This window comes from Denticeps clupeoides, chromosome 5, assembly GCF_900700375.1.
Source record: "Denticeps clupeoides chromosome 5, fDenClu1.1, whole genome shotgun sequence".
Classification (NCBI taxonomy): domain Eukaryota; kingdom Metazoa; phylum Chordata; class Actinopteri; order Clupeiformes; family Denticipitidae; genus Denticeps; species Denticeps clupeoides.
Window position 1 is genome coordinate 23166432 of NC_041711.1, and position 17806 is coordinate 23184237.

Here is a 17806-nt window from a genome sequence, read left to right on the forward strand (position 1 = left end):
CGGTTTAACAGCCCTTAATACACAATGCACGCAGGTTCACGCATGCCAGGAAACCCTCATGTCGGATTTCCTCTGCTTTGGAGAGCAAAATTAGAATATGAAAGTTTAACCGACAGGCAAACGCATGCAGTTGTCTCGAAAGCTTGGAAAATCGATCCAAATGTGGTGGAGAAGATGTTTAGTTTATAGACGGTGGCGGTACGAGTTGTAGCTGGAGCCTTGGGAGCATCTCCCAGACACCAGGAGACACGCAGAGAACACACCCAGTTCCCCAGGTAAACTGGTGCTGGGAGAAGGACCACTCAGCACCGCAGGGGCATAAGATGTTCTTATTTTAATCATTTATATATAGAGTGAGAATAAAAAAACTCCCAATAACAAGGTACAGCATGACGCGGCATTGGTAAAAGCACAACAAAAGTTCATTTGCTGTATTAGGAATTGCCACCTGCCACGTTTAATACATTTAATCTAAAAGTTCCAAATTCACATGCAGTCAAATACCGCAATCTTCCACTCTGATATAATAAAAAAATATGTGTATTTATTGCTTGTAAATGTGTCTCATTTATATAAGATAAAATAAGTGGACCCCTTGTCCCTGGCTATTTATCTCTTTGCCCCAACTGTACACTCCATCCCCACGTATCATCGTGTGGACTTGACATAGTGACATACGCGACGTGACATACGCAGCGGGTCACTTTTGGCGCCCGTCATCTTCGACCTCGATCCGCGTCTCGATCCGCCGAACCTCGCTCCCAGACGAACGGATTTCGAGAGACACCCATCGCCGCCGTGTGACGCACGCAGGACAGGCGGCAGCGCCGTCTGCGCATGCGCGCGTCCGCCGTCGCCACGGAACCCCCTTTCTGTAGGTGAGATGCGGTGTCACCTTTCCCGCGCTCCGTGGCTTCGATCCCGCGCCGCTCCAGCCACTCCCGCCGGAAAAACCCGCCACAGTAAAAGAGTGCCCTTTTTTTTATAGTATTTGTTAAGTTAAAGATTTGCAATGTAAAATATTTATTTTGAATAGATGCAAAATAAATCAAGAAGAAGATCCTCCAGTGAACAATCAGTTGAACGAGATGAAGAAGAACGTTAGTAGTTATTGACACTGTCGTTCATCTGATCATGGACACAGTGGAACCAGGAGGAATGTGAGTTTGTGGGTCAACAGACTGCTATTTTACTCCCCTGAATAATAAAAAAAAACTTTATTATTCCAAACAGAACATAAGAAGTGCAGTACATGAGAACATTAGAGTGATATCTCACATGGTTTCTGGGATGAAGGATGTCCTGCTTTTAGCTAGCTATCAACATTGTATTAAGTGTATCCTTTGACCTTTGATGACTGAATGGTTAATTATTCCCTGGAATTGGTCAGCAAACAAAGTAAAAATAGATTTTTTTTAAATGGACATTATACCCCTGCCGGAGCCCGTCCTAGAGCACTGGCTGCAATCTGTAATCCTAATCAGCAAATGACTTTATATTTTTATATTTTTTACTTTTTTAACATGTGCATTGTGTTTAGATGTGGGTGTATCATATAATGGGACAAATTAGACCTTTGCCAGTATATTGGAGACTGGCAAATATGAGAGATAAGTGGTAGCCCTCTTCCCAAATTGGACAGACGGTGTACTTCCAGTTACAAGATAATCAGACTGTTCTTCTTACGCAGTGGCAAGTGGAGCAGTATCTGAATTCTGAAGCATCATGTTATCTGCTACTGTGAGGTATAATATATAATATAATATCTGGTTCTGTGGGAGAGTGGGATGCTTATAAACCCAGTGGTGGCCTAGCAGGTAAGGAATCGGACCCGTAATCCAAAGGTTGCTGGTTCGAATAACAATCCGCCAAGATGACACTAAGGTGCCACTGAGCGAAGCACCGTCCCCACACGCTGCCCCCGGGCACCTGTCATGGCTGCCCACTGCTCACCAAGGGTGATGGTTAAAAGCAGAGGACACATTTCATTGTGCTGCAGTGTGTCACTTTCATGTGACCATTATACGTTCAGGTCATGTACATCTATGCAGCCATCCCAGCAGGAGCACAAACCATAGCAGTCAGTCTGGGGCACCCAGTATTCCTGCAGTGGAAGTTGGAGGAATGTTGCACAACTATTGATCCTGTTAAAATCTTCTGGGCCATACTGGTAGATAAATATAATTCTTTATGACATTCCTAAAAAGGAAAGCGGGAAGGTAACTCTTCATGCAGATTATGTACAGAAAAAATATGTATAGGAGTCACAAGAACACAAGGCACTCATTGGCATTTAAGTTTTGAGAGTTCAGGGAGAACATCAGTCACCCTTCGGTGTAAATGCACGACAGTTGACTGGAGCTGCGATCAATCGCACTGATGTGAAGGTGTGTGTTCTCTGACAGGAGGTGGCCCTGGTCCCTAAGGAATTCCTGCGATCCACCTTGGAGGTCATAAACTGCAAACACACATTCAGTCAATTTCAGTTTTTTTAAAGTGACTGTATTTTAACACTAAAAAAAAACCTCTGACAATATGTTCTCTTTGACTAGAAATCATACGGATCACGTTGTAAGTCATTTACATTTACAGCATTTATCAGACGTCCTTATCCAGAGCGACTTACAATCAGTAGTTACAGGGACAGTCACCCTGGAGCAATTTAGGGTTAAGTGTCTTGCTCAGGGACACAATGGGATTTGAACCCAGGACTTCTGGTTCATAGGCTACAACCACCCTACCGTTGTTAATCAAGTTGTAAGTCGCTCTGGATAAGGGCGTCTGCCAAATGTCGTAAATGTAAATGCAAATGTAAATGTGCTGAATGTATAAAACCGTTGAGATTAATACTTGGAATGGTTTTGTAATTTTTGTACTCTAGTGGCTACTCTGTTGTTATGTCTTCTTTAATAGTAAAATACATCATCCATAGACGAGGTCGTACAGTGATAGAGTTAACTTTAAATAAGGAAGGCTAACCACTTCCTTGCTTGTAACCTGCCGTAAGCCGCGCTGTTAGTAAGTCACCTGTGATTCCTGACAGAGCTGTGTGGACCAGGGCAAGGTCTTGCTGGGTTGTGGTGGAAGGGGACAGACTGCTCTGGAACACAGTGTCCAGCATTTCGGAGCAGGAAGAGTTCTGTCTCACAGACCGACAGGAGAGACTGTATGATGGAGGACACACTGACTGGGCCTGGCCAGAGAACCCTGTGGAGAAAAAATGTTTTAATTGACCTATTTCTAACATCTGCTGAACATGTTGGCTTGAAGTAGCTGAATTACGGGCTGTGTGGAGCACAGTGTACATGTAAAAAATAATTATCATGATTCATAAATAAATGTATTCTGAAGACAGATTTCTATGTAGCAGGACATTGCATTTTTCTGCTATGCCAACTTCAACCAAGAGTCACTCATAATGAATTAATTATGATTGCATTGTTTATATTTTATATTACATATTACAGTACAATGCGTAGCAAACTCTAACGAAATATACATTACAGGCCAAAAGTTTAGACACACCTTGTCATTCAATGTGTTTTCTTTATCTTCATGACAATTTACATTGGTAGATTCTCACTGAAGGCATCAAAACTATGAACACATGTGGAGTTATGTACTTAACCAAAAAAGGTGAAATAACTGAAAACATGTTTTATATTCTAGTTTCTTCAAAATAACCTCCCTTTGCTCTGATTACTGCTTTGCACACTCCTGGCATTCTCTCGATGAGCCTGAAATGGTTTTCCAACAGTCTTGAAGGAGTTCCCAGAGGTGTTTAGCACTTGTTGGCCCCTTTGCCTTCACTCTGCGGTCCAGCTCACCCCAAACCATCTCGACTGGGTTCAGGTCCGGTGACTGTGGAGGTCAGGTCTCCATTTTTTGTTAAGTACATAACTCCACATGTGTTCATTCATAGTTTTGATGCCTTTAGTGAGAATCTACCAATGGTCATGAAAATAAACATTGAATGAGAAGGTGTATCCAAACTTTTGGCCTGTAATTATTTTAACAATAATTATTCCTTTGAATGTATAGAAAATGCAACTAGTTTCGGGTTCTGTTAATTGCTAATAACAATTAAGATACTGTCCTGAGCAGAACATATAGTGTGCATATATAGGATAATATTTCTAAAGCACCTTTGACAAGGTGGAAATGTATAGATTTGCTGTTTGTGAGGCTGAAAAACTATTTCTGGCGTTGCCAAGCTGGAAAAATGTTTTACTCAACTAAATGAACAAAGATTGATGGGTGCAACCTTGCAGATGTACTGGGTAGAGAGCGGAGGGGTGCCCATGGAGACTCTTGGGTCGACTGGATTTTGGGGGTCTTCCTGCAGCCTGTGGTGGGTGGGGGTGGTGAATATGGTGTGGGGAACTGCCGACAAACCTGAGACAATGGTGGAAGATTTCATTCAAAAGTAAATAAATGTACTGTTATATCTGAACCTGTTCAAATTTTCTTCATGTTTCTCCATGATTACCAATTCTTTTTTTTTCTTCTTGGCTACCCCTGCAGTTGAACCACTTCCTTAAACTTGTGCCGTAGACGTGGTCTGAGAGCAACTGAGGACCGACTGGTATTGTTTTATACAAATGTGTGTGGGCAGAGCTCTACACACCACTGTGTACACAAGGTCTCTCAAGACACAGTGGAAAAAGAGATCTGGAGGGGTGTAGGGAAACAAAAGTAAAGAAACAAATGAGCTTGCAATGATAGTGAGACGGCAGCAGTTTTATTAGCCTGATAATGTCACATTCATGAATGTGACCATTTACAATTGGTTGACCAATTGGATGTCGTGTTCAGCTATTTATTTGCTCTCTTGCACACTGAACTCTCTATTTGACTCCAATGCTAATATATTTGAGAACATGTGAGATTTGTTATGTATATAAAGAACTTTGGAAGGGATTAAATTGCTACGATCAAAGCTATTTTTGTTTTAAAACCAACACTTTTCACTACCACTTACTTCATTTTTATTTCAGCCGTTGTCTGAATTGCAATAATTAGAAAAGACAAAGACAGCGGCATCTCAGCTCTGATACAGAAGCACTCCCACACAGAAATGCTAAAAAGGGCTGAATGAGCACTGTGCAAACCCTCCTCTCTGAGAAGTTGATAAAAATCACTATTGGATTAAACATCTAAAGGCGTACTTACAGCAGAGCACTTCTCTCCACCAAAAAACAGTATTTTTCGGGGATTATATGATTCACGTATTGAATTCTTGGGTCACTCTGTTTGGTGGCTATAGCATCCATTAATGTGGATTCTTCAGTCCAATGAGGCAGAGCAAGTCTTGCTTTTCACTGGTTGATTGTTTTCCCAGAATCCTGTGGTGAAAGGCGCGCCTACTGCTGGTTCCACAACAATTGCAACCAGTGAGCAGCCCAGAGCATCTGGCTCCAGCACCACAGAAATGGGTCCCTTTCTATGCCTTTGAAGTGCAGCAATGAAGGCATGCATTTATAAGGCAGCATTGCAGCCCATCCAGAACTGTAAACGTCTCAAATGCTCTGCAATAGCTGATGTTCAAAGCTCAAACAAGCCCATTTGGGCCTTTCTCACGGGCAAAAATAATGCTTTATTTTAATCAGATTATTCCAATGATGAGTTTACGGCCATAAAGCCATGACAACCACTGTTTAAGGACTTATTTGTTTCAGATGAGAAAAAAAGGAAGAATGTAGGACCATTTAAATCAGTCATAGAAAAACATTGTGCCAGTGTGGACTCAAAAAGAATATCAAACAGGCTGTTCATTTGAGCAGAAGCAATTGTGTGTCAGTGGTACATTTTTTTCCCACAGATAAAAGTTAGGCCACTTTCACATGGCTGCGATTGATGGACTGCACTTTGGCTGCTAATTTTTGCTCATTTCTCTCATTAATGTAACATAAGTTTGACTGGTACATACAGATAATTTTGTGCAAGCTCATTTGAATCAAGGCTAATAATCAGAGTTTATGTATTTTTCATTCACATTTGGCTCCAGACAATTTGTCGTATGGCGGGGCATGTAAATGTTGAAATAGTCTAGTAAACACAGGACCAATACATTAATAAAAATCCTGTCTCTCTGTATAAGAAAGCGATAGTTTGAACCTGCTGGAAGGCTGTAGAAGGGGGTAACGTGGTGGGTGGGGGTCAGTTTGAAGGGGGTGTGGCTCAGGATCAGATACAATACTGCCTTGGTTTGGTGAGAACACACCTTTCAGAAATAAAAAAAAAAAAACAGAAGAATATAATGTCATAGAAATAGAACAACCATAGATAGATAGATAGATAGATAGATATACCTGTGTACACATGTTTTGAAGGGTCAGGAGACGAGCAGAGTACGCTGTCAATCAAATCCAAAGGTGACAGACAGGGCTGCAATGGATGGATGCTCAGGCATTCACTCAGTGCTTCTGAACTGGAATCTGTGTTCTGCCGTAACTTTAGAAAAAAACAACAACAACTTCAGCAACATTTTTTCATCTCATCTAAGGTTACATGTAGAGAGTAAGTCCTTAAGATATAAATAATAGATCCATCAAACATCAACATTAGTTCGATTACAGTATCTGTCAACACACCATTTTAAAGCCACTCAGGCACAGTTGTACAGGTTGTCACTACGAAGGATCATAAACGTTTCTATTTCAGTATCATATTTCTTCTGCTTTTTTTCCCCAGAAACGGACCACCTTTAGTTACAGTATCTATGGAGATGCGACCTTTATTCTGTCTTCGTGTTAATGAGCACAGCACCTACACATGACAGTTAACAAGTTTCGCTTTAAAAAGACGTGAAGGGTGCCGCGGCCAAAAAACACGCTGATGTGCGGCGTTGCAGTGTTTTGGAGTATTCTGATGTCTGTGTTCACCACAGCTGGTGAGAATATTTACCGGTAAAGCAGTGTTTCAGCTCCACTTACAGCACCTGCCTCACTGTAGTATTTAACCCTTGTGTGGTGTTTGGGTCTGTGGGATCCATTTCCATGCTCAATAAAAGAAACTTTTAATTCTGTAATTGCGACACGACACGCGCTGCACGCGCTGCACCTTCGATTGGACCACACAAAAATGATGGCTACATCTGGTAACAAAAAAACACCCAAAGCCATGACAGACCTTTTTTCTCGCCTGCTTTTCTTTTGAGGGGTGGGACTTCACATGCTTTCGCAGGGAACTGGGGTCTGTATAGCGTTTAGAACATCCTTCTACCTGACAAGCGTAAGGTTTCTGCAAAGAATAAAAAAAAAAGCCCATCTTTCAGTGTATTAGCATGCTTGTGTGTTTGTGTGTGTTTGTGTGTAGTGCCCCACGCGGCCTGGTAATACTCACGGTGTCCAGGTGTGTCCGCTGGTGTTTGGCCCGATCGCTGGAGTTGCTGAAGGCTTTGTGACAGCCGGGGTGCTGGCAGGTGTACGGCTTCTCCCCTGTGTGGCTGCGCAGATGGATTTTCAGGTTCTCCAGACGAGAGAAGGCCTTCTGGCAGCCTTCAAACTGGACAAGGGGCAGCAAAAGGGACAGTCACTTAGCTCAGCTAATTAAGCCACAACATCATAGGTCACGAACCCAGTTTAATAAATCGACATACAAATTATCCCTGTGTTGTCTAGATAAGCTCGCTTAAATAGAGACCATCCGTTTCTTAAAAAAAAAAAATCAATTACTTTATCTCAAGATGATTATGTGGAAGTTTGTAGCTTATTTAGCACAGTACAGGCTAAACGCTATAGGGGAGTTACACCAGCAGGGGACAGTCTTTCCTGCTAAAGGCGAAGGAACTGTCTTTATTCAGCAGCACGAGCTAAAGCAGAGGCGGCGACTCCGCTATTTCAGAAAACAGCATTTACAAGGTCCTCTGTGCATTGCGCAGGTCCACCCTGCAGCTGTTTCCAATGGAAATGCAAAAATCAGTCAGTGCTCACACTGAACTCTGTTTCTTCTCAGGAAATCTGTATGGAGGAGCTCCTGTCAGCTTGTCCTGGTTTCTACAGACTCAGCATACAATTTTCAGAATGAATAAAGAACAATTTTCCAGCAGACCTGACATCACCGATGAGGCATGTAATTCATTACACATTACCAACTGTGCTCTGGCTCCTTGACCTTTCTGGAGCAGCAGTGAATTCCAGTTAATTATAACCTCACTTTAAGAATATTAAAGTCAAAGGTTCAAAAATGAACCACTGACCAGCCTGCATATTTATTCCAACTATGGTAAGGTCGATTAGAATGCTTTATTTTCAGTCAATTTAAAGTCAATTTAAGTTTAAAAAAAAAAATTTAGAAGGGTCTTACAGTATAAAAACCTGCATTCACTCATTGAAGACTAGTTTAATGGATAGTGTCTCTGGAACATCAAAGTCTAATACAGACAATATGATAAACTTATATGATAAATATGAATAATTAGGTCATGTACATGACAAAAGATCTACATCAATGGTCATTAAAGTGAAATTGTGCTGCTTTGTTTTAATATCCAAGAAGATATGTTTCAGGGCTGCCCTATCTGAGTCCCTACCCCGCACCAAGTGTCCAGGGATGGGCTCTGAGCAGGATGAAGTGGTTAGGGAAAGTAAATGAGAGTGAGTGAAAGTATTTTATCTTGGTATAGATACAAAGGTCCTCTACAATAGTAAAGCCCCTCTACAACTGTTTTACTGTAGACTGTAAATAAATACCCTGTTCACTTGAACTCTCACTTCCTTCTGAAAATAGCTATGTTGTACAGGTCCCACACAGGGATAACAGAATGGACCATGAGCCTCCTGACAGGAACCATTGAGCATCCAAAGTTATAACTACAGCAGCCTTTGGTCAGCATTTAATCTGAGGTGTCGTAAAATAGCCCAGAGGAATCAGGATTGACCACTGAAAAGCTGGAATACACAATGCTGAGAGAAAGAGGGCTCTTGCCACTGCCTGCCATTGAAGCATTCAGACCAGGGCTCTGGAGAACACAGACAAACAGCCCCAGACGTCCTGGCACCGCCAACGGCCCACATGAGCCGAGGAGAGGCGAAGCGCGCCAAGCGTCCTTTCAGACAGACCTTATTTAATAAAGTGCAGCCTCCCGTTGGCTGGACTCAGAGATGCGGGGCGCTGAATGGGCAGCAGGGCACCACCCGTGTACGGCTCGGTGCCATGGCGGGTACCGTACATGCCCATGGCACAGCAGGCAACACCACGGCCCGCTTTGTGCCAGCAGCCATCCGGGTAATGCCTCACACCCCCACCCCTCCTTTTCCTGCTACATCAGACTTACACAATGGTGATCCCATTGCCAAAATAATATGAGATTACAATTGACAGACACAGAGCTTACATTTGATTTGTTGCAGGTAATGGCAGAGAAAGCACATTGTTCACTCAAACTGAGTTTAACCTCATTACAGGCATCATGGAGTAGTTTTAAGACCCAATTTTATTCTCAGGACTCCAAAGTGACAGAAATGTTGGCAAATCAGAAATATAACACGTCAAATTCTGGAAGCTTGTGCAAGACAAGTGTTCCCAGACTTGGATGAGTTCAAAAGTGTTTCGGTGGGGCTGTAGAGTTTCGGAAATATGGAATATTGAGCTTCACGTTCAACTCAAAATAGACACTCTAATCTGATGAAATGATGATGAAAATTCAAACTGTGATGATACTGGGCTATCAAATAGATTTTCCACATTTTTTGGTTATATAATGTAGTGTATGTGTCCCAGTGTCCAAGATTACCCACATTTATATACAGCAATGAAGAATGGATCCAATTTAGGCTCCATTTGGAACTACTTCCAGTGCAATGTTAAGTGAAAGAAATGCATAAAAACGTTATCTACATACTTTCCATAGATTCTGTAGTGACATGGGTACTGTAGTAATAATGAAATAAAAAAAAATCTGTTGCTGAATCCAGCCATGTTCCTACAGTATCTGGAATTTGCACAAATTGTGAATTTTCCTTTTGACTTTTTGTCACCTCAGCTGCACTTTTTTCTGTTAAATAATTATTATATTGTACTAAAGGACAAGTTGGTTCGATAAACTTTTATAGACCAAACCAGGCAAAGATACATTTTGCTTGATTTTAAACTCAATGGTTTAATGAAATTGTTCTGGAAAGAAAAAAAATGGCATTTGAATTCACTTGTTAAGGTATTTAGCAAAAAAAAAATGTCTTGCTAAATGTAGTATGAGGCAAGTTGTGACTTGCTTTAACTGTCATTGAAAGGGTTGAGTAAAACGATCTGATTAATTACAAGAGCGCTGCCTACCATTCTTCTCTTCCATCTTATGCCAGTCATACACAGAAAGCCCTATATTTAGCTACTGGCAAGGTTTTCAGTTAAGGCTTCCTTAGTTCAGGCAGAACTGGGCAGCTGGCCATCTTTGACTGCAAAGCCTAAAACACACAGCAGGGAAGCAATATTGTTTGGCGACGTCACCCAAAGACGAACGCTTTTCAACACAAACCACTGGTATTTTGTTAAAATGGCAGGAGAAATGAATATGCACTACAGGTTGCAAAAGAACCTGCTTCAGTTACTTGAAAAAACTAAAGCCTGGCTGTCAGTTTATTCCCACAAGACAATGCACCCAACCCTTAAACCAACACTTTAGGAAAGAAGAGCACTACGTTTACCTAAACATTTAGGTCACTAAGGAGACAAGGAACTCATTAATTATTAGCTCTTCATACCATGGTCTCACTGCATACACAAACTCAACCATGTACTGCGGTTCAAGACCTTATTTTGGATGGTGTCTAACTTAATGGTGACTGTCACCTGTATGAAAAGTAAAATCATAGAAAATGCCTGGCAGTCTGTTAATCACCTGTCTTGTGCGTTGGACACTACCACAATTTTTTTAGTGTGGGTGATGGCATGGAACCATCTCCCCTGCTCTAGAATAACATGCCTCACGGAAACATCTATGGATTCCGGCCGCCATGGCAACAAGGCTGCTTTTAAGTAATAAATGAGTGTTTGTGAGCAAGAAGGTTGGCCGCAGGTATGTGCACCATTAATGATTGACAAGCTTTGGCCGGCAAAATGGGTGGCAATGAGTTGGAAGCGGCTGCATTTACTCTTACTCATTTGAGTGTGTCTGAGGGGGAGGCAAGGCTCCAGCTGCTTCCTGGTTCATCTGTCTTGGCTGGACAGGTGAAAATGTGAAGAAACAAGCAGCGCTGTCTCTACAAACCCCCACCACAGGGGAGTTTTTAATGGGAGACCAAATTAAACTAGTAAAGACTTCGCTGAGCACTACGGCAGATGTGGAGAAAGCTTTAGATCTTGACTCCCCAGCTGACAGACGCTGGGCAGATGACAGGTTATTCAGCTGAGATCTGGTCGTCTGCCAGCTCATACGCTCAAGACCCTTTGTGCTGATTTAATAACGACATAACTGCGCTTAGTGCTATGTCAATTATCGCAGGCCTTGGCTAATTAGACACTCTAATGGCCAGGGCAAGTAGATGAGGAACTCTCACAGCTGCCTGACCCTAAATTAGCACATATCACTGTGCACACAGGGGTTACTGCAGACACTTGTGCCCTCGGGCCTAACTCACTGTCATTGTTAAGGGGTTCTCTATGTTCTCAAGCAAAAATGGATCTGCTTGCTTCAGCCAGGAGTTCATTCTACCACTGCAGTCTAAAACTGAACCACATTCACAAAATGACACACAAATTCCTTATATTTGAGACAGTTTACATTATTATGCCTGTCTTTGTGATTTTCCATGCACCATGTAAATAAGTGAATGTTATTTTGCTGATTATGTTCTTATTTGGGTTACTCATAATAGAATGCTTTAACGATTTAGATCCTTAAGATGATATGTATGTTAAATCTACATAGATTAATCTTAATGAACAAACAGACTTATTTGAAAGTCTAGATTTATTGTAGGGTTCTGCCACAATTTAAGCCTAGATACGCATAAAGAGATGTGATTCCATGTGTTTGAACAGGTGGTGCCGGCTCTCAGTGCTGGCTCTGCCTTGCACCCATAAAGTTGCAGAATCTCTGTGGAGGAACTCGCATAAGCTCATTTAGCATAGGAGAACTGGCTGCAGGACATCTTAAGTTGACAGTTAGATAAAGAAAAACACAAAGCTTCATACCGTGCATCTGTTGGGCTTCTCCCCAGAGTGTACTCTCATGTGGATTAGAAGTTTGTAGCGAGCATTGAAAGGCCTGTGTTTGCGTAGGCACCCCGTCCAGAAGCAAGTAAAGTCCTCTCCCTTTCGTTGGTCCACATGCAGCTTCTCAATGTGCTTCACCAACTCCTCTTGCTGGCTGTAGGTGGCGCTGCAGTCCACCCAGCGGCAGCAGAAATTCTCAAAATCGTCCACCTCCCCCTCCTCCTCTTCCAGTGATGGGCAGAGGCCTGTGGGCAACCCACACATGTCATCACATGGCGGTGGAAGAAACGTGAATGTCCCGATGCTTTGGCTTGGTACTGGTCGGAGGTGGTGGGAATGGTAGGGTGGTGGAGGTTCCCGGGGTGGGGCAGGAGGTTGCAGAAGAGCAGCCATTTCCACCTGAAGCTGTACAGAGGGGTGCAAGCCGTCACCTATCTCCCCCTGCCCCTCCATGTTGTTCTTGTCCAGAGTAAACTCTTCGCCTGGCAGATGATGCTGTTCCACCACCATGTTCCTCATTGGACCCTCTTGTGCTCCATGCCTCTCCATCTGCTGCAGTTGTGTGCAGCCTGCATTTGAATGAATGTTTGCGCTCATGTTCAGAGTCAGTGAGGTACTGACTCCAGGGCTGGGGTTGCTGGCCCTGGAGAAGCAGCTTCCTCTGACACCCAGGAAGTGCCCATAAACATCAGGCGAGAGGGTTGTATAGGAAGTCGGCGAATTGATGTAGGCCACTAGAGAGGTTGGTGAAGTGCGGATGATTGGGTTGAGGTCAATGATCATGCTGTTGGAGGAAGGAGACCGGGACAGTGCCCGCTTCTTACACCGAGTGGTGAGGTGGGGGCTGCTGGCTTCTCCCCCAAATCGATAGGAAGGTAAAGAGGTTGCATTAGAGATGCTGCTGGTGGCCCTGGACATGGCGGTGCCTGATGGAAGGCTCAGAAGCTCCGTTGCCTCAAAGGTGGAATGGTACTGCTGGGAGCTTACAGGCGGAAGAACCCGGTAACCATACGGCCATTCTTGCCTTGTGCTCTGCACCGATTGGCATTCTGCAATGCTGAGTGTGGTGGAGGCCAAAGACTCTCGGGAGAGCAAAGATCTGAAATTTAAAACATGTCAACTCAATTCAATGTTTTGCCAAATTTAAATGAAAAAATTATGGAATATTTCTCCAGGTTTCCTTGGAAATCTACACACTTCCAATTCCAAAGAGACTGAATTCTAACCTTCAACCTGATTTTGTTGAGTATTGCAGTACAGTATGTTCAGGTTGTCATGACTTGCCTAGCATCTGTGAACGGCACCACCAGCTCAATGGAGTGAGAGAAGGTCGTGGGTGCAGGAACGACGTTTTGGATGGGAAGAGCTGAAGACGAGCCAAGGTTTTGAACCACCATGGCACTGCTAGACACCTGAAGTTTGGTGTTTCCTGGTTGCCTGTGGCTTGATCTTGATGTAGAATGGCCTGTAAAAAAATGTAATTAATGTATTTGCCATTTGAATTTCTATGTCCTGTTTAGATATTCGCCAGCCCACTGCAGCCCATGAACTTTCAAATGCCACACAATCCAAAGCACATCATTTGGAACCCCTATATTAATTAATGCTTTGTTTAGATAATAAATGTGATAATAACAGTGACATATTTTATCACTATTAAATTAAATGTAAAGAAAAGGCAAAAATTACACTCCTTAGCTTCCATCCTGGAAAGTAAAGTGTTAGTGAGCAGATCTGGGAAGCCAGTGCACCCCGTATGAGTTTGCTCTGAAGTATTCCAAAAGTAAACAATGCGTTTTTGTTTGGGGAAAAAAGCACATGAATACACACAAAATTCCTATAAAACCTGTAAGGCTCGGAGATGCTTTCTGCTCCGTTAATTGCTAATGAATTTTATCTCCCTCTCTTGCTTCCATGGTTCATTTGAGGGGAAGCTTTCTGCTTGGTTAATTATCAAAAATATGAGAGAAAGGGCTGAGAGGGAAGACAAGGCAGGGCTGCTGGTCGACGTTGAGAACAACTGAGGGATAAAGTGGCCTGTAAATGGGCTGAGCTCTTAGTTTGGAAGCAGCATTAACAACATACTTTCGAGCCAAATCTGTTAAATTCTCCAGAAAGATGCTGTGATTTCTAACAAACACATTTACAAATACACAGTAAAATAGTCAACTTCATACTACACACTTACTCTGTGTGATATGTGGGCTGGAGTGCTGTAATATCCAGTTTCCCAGCAAAAAGTATTGTATGTATGAGTAAAAAAAGTCAAAGTATTACATGTTTAGAAGCACCTCAAAAATTGACACAAGGAACATATGTGAAAGTGAAGTGACTGTCATTATGATGCACAGCAAGAACAGCACACAATACACACAATGAAATGTGTCCTCTGTGTTTTAACCATCACCCTTGGTGAGCCGTGGGCAGCCATTACAGGCGCCCGGGGAGCAGTGTGTGGGGACGGTGCTTTGCTCAGTGGCACCGCAGTGGCACCTTGGCAGTTCAGGATTTGAATGCTCCCTTACATGAGCATTTTTTATGCTCCCTTACATGCTAGGCCACCACTGACTAGAAACACGACCTGCAGGAATAAAATGTTCCATTTAGACTCTTAGACACTTACACATATGGCATTTATCAGACGCCCTTATCCAGAGCAACTTACAACCAGTAGGGACAGTCCCCCTGGAGCAAGTCAGGTTTAAGTGTCTTGCTCAGGGACACAATGGTAGTAAGTGGGTTTAAATCTGTGACTTTGTGGTCTTCTGGTTCTCATTCAGATGTGTTTTTGGTCCATATATTTACAAAATTTACTATCACACATTATCTGGATGAATCTTTATCCTTTCGCCATTGCTGAGCTTGTCAATATGTAACCCATAAACAACAAATATTAAGAATATCTCAATATTATGAATCAAATATTTACGACAATAAAATATGATGTGGATAAAGGTAAAACTTTCAACTTAATTTACCTTTTCAGGAATACGGAAAGTTTGACCTTCAAGTTTAAAACATTTGAATTCTTTCTGTGTTGCCTTTGTCAAACGAGTCAGGTGGGCAGTTACTGTTTTTAAATATAATATGACTATTAATGACTATTGGTGTATCCTTTTGTTTTAGTTTATTTACATGAAAATACATAGTTTATATGTAGACCCATCTAAACTGTGTAAAACAGCCCTGCATTCAACACACAAAATTTTCACCTAAAAGTAAAAATGTCTTTTCAGTGGTTCATGACACACAGTACTTTTAATCTTTATCTAGAGACTTTACAAGAACCCTGTTTTGCATGTTATGTATTGCCTTTTTTCTTTATCCAAATGAAAACATTTTCCACAACAAATGCTCCAAAATATCTACCTATTCACTATTATTTAATATCCCAGAGGGAAGGAGCAGCAGCAGAAAACATTTATTTCTAATGTTTAACAAGAATTATAAGGATCTTATAAGGATCATCAGGTTTTACGTTCCAGATCAGCAGGCTGAGAAATGTGGAGATCTCATAAGGAAATGCTTCGTTTACCACTGGAGCGTTGGCCTCTTCCAAAGCAATTCTGTATTTTAATTCATTTCCAGCTGCAGTTGGACAGACCAGGAACCAGGAACAGGACAGACCAGGAACCAGCCTTACCATCAGTGTCTGAAATGCCCAGACGACAGCCATGCTTGGAGCTGGGATTAGCGGGGGGCAGAGGCTGTCTGCTTGATGGCGGCATGGCGGTGGTCAGCACCTGCTTCCTGAGGCTGAGGGGTGGAACCGGCGCAGTGCATCCCGGCGCCTGAGGTAGGGTCATGCTGCACCCCGAACTGGGGGCTGTGCCTCTGACAGGGGTCACCTGCTGACCTGTTAACACCCCCAGTGCCGGGGGTGCGCAGGAAGGTGAGACCATGGGGTTGCAGGCTCTCCCGTTCATGTCCCAAATAGACATTTATCTCACAGTGGGCATGGATCTGATGTACTGGGAAGTGGGAAGACACCACAGCATCTTCTGCCCATGTGTGAACACAAATGCAAAATGACCTGATCACATGAAAAAAAGAATTAGTGTTGTCAACAACAACAACAACAAAAATAGGCTCATCACAAAATTACACACGCTGTCCAGCCTGAGGTGCTATTATAAAATGATCACAATAATCTAAAACTATTCATCTCAATGCGTATGGAAGACTAATCTGGTGATGAGAATGTATTCAGTTTATAAAGTGTCTGTGCTGTGCCACCGAGGTGCATTTTTTTTAGCATATTAAGAATCTTACAATGAAACTATGTATTCAGATGCATTGGGCCTTTGTTTAATCTCAGTAGTTATTGTGTGCCCTGTTGAAAATGTCTCATTTTCTAAAATTACAAATATTAGAAAATAATGCTCATTAGAAAACTAAACCAAAAATAAAATGAGGATTAAACTTGATCGGTAGTGTCCTGTTTGAAAAAAAAAACTATTTTTGAAATATTTTTTCGACTCACCGAAACTTTATTTCATTATTTCCCCCCCACGGGATCCTGTGAAAGCTGTTCTTGTCCCGGACGGTCTCTGCGGAACTGTCCGCCGGCGCTCCCTGGCTGGACTGCGCTGGACTCCGCGGGGACTTCGGGACAAAACTCTGCTGACGTCACGCAGTCCGCGTAAACAGGAGCACGTGCGGCGCGCGCTCGCGTCCTGTCACTCATCTGGTCGCTATTATTACGAGAATGATCATTACTTGCGGTGCTGTAATCATTCTTAAACGCACACCACGTGTGTGGTGGGGAGGATTATTATTTCCTATTCACACAAACATTCAAATCATTGACAAGCACAGTATTTTAACATGCACTAGCAAAAAAAAAATATTTAACCAACCTTGGTTAAATACATTTACAGCATTTATCAGAAGCCCTTATCCAGAGCGACTTACAGTCAGTAGTTACAGGGACAGTCCCCCCTGGATCAACTTAGGGTTAAGTGTCTTACTCAGGGACACAATAGTAGTAAGTGGGGTTTGAACCTGGGTCGTCTGGTTCATAGGCGAGTGTTTTGACCACTAGGTTACTGCCACCCTTTATGCCAGAACTGGCTTAAAATGAAAGTCTGTGCTTGGATTTTATTAGGTCATTAATTGGCTAATTGCCTAACAGGAATTTTGTGCTTTTTGTGCTTCCTTTGACCAATCTGCATGTGCGGCCTGTGTACCTGCATTCTGACCCCCCCTCCCTCCCAGCCCTGCTCCGGGCTCCGGGCTCCGGGCTCCATGGAGCTGCTTGTTAACCAGCCATCTGAGTGTTTGCACAGCGAGTCCTGCAACTCGTTGCCATGACAACCTCATTGTTTAATCTCAGGCGACTTGGGAAGGTAGTGGCTCCTGGAATCATGCGGGAGGAGCCTGAGAAAATAACAGTGCAGTGACATTGTTACATATTCACTGCATGAGAGCATCTGACAGAGCGTTTTACCATAAAAAAATGCCTTTACACACTTCAAAGCATGAATTTCATGAACTTAATTTCGAATAAAAGAGGCTGGATAGTCTGACAAAAAACAAAACTTGACGGAATGTTGCTGTTTAAACCCCCTCTTAAAAATCATTGAGTAAATAACTGTAGTAATTAGATCTAATTATTATTGAATTTCCTTACTTTCCTTCTAGCGTGGATGAC

General features: G+C 42.6%; 1 protein-coding gene across 5 annotated transcripts; it reads right to left on the reverse strand.

Annotated features, from left to right (window-relative positions):
- Positions 1-1200: 1200 nt before the first annotated feature.
- On the reverse strand, positions 1201-16835 carry glis3 (GLIS family zinc finger 3). 5 transcript variants are annotated; one of them, XM_028981957.1, is made up of 12 exons: positions 16637-16835; positions 15797-16186; positions 13438-13618; positions 12133-13252; positions 7345-7506; positions 7132-7242; positions 6312-6453; positions 6118-6223; positions 4265-4395; positions 3028-3207; positions 2329-2458; positions 1201-2199 (listed from the first exon to the last, which is right to left on the reverse strand). In XM_028981957.1, exons 2-12 carry the CDS (start codon positions 16092-16094, stop codon positions 2148-2150), a joined length of 2613 nt encoding a protein of 870 aa, XP_028837790.1. In that variant the 5' UTR covers positions 16095-16186; positions 16637-16835; the 3' UTR covers positions 1201-2147. The 5 variants fall into 5 exon arrangements, 3 of the variants coding, with proteins under 3 accessions (XP_028837790.1, XP_028837791.1, XP_028837793.1); XM_028981958.1 differs by having other exon boundaries at positions 1201-2458; XR_003749961.1 differs by lacking the exons at positions 1201-2199; positions 6118-6223.
- Between the last annotated feature and the right edge of the window lie 971 nt (positions 16836-17806).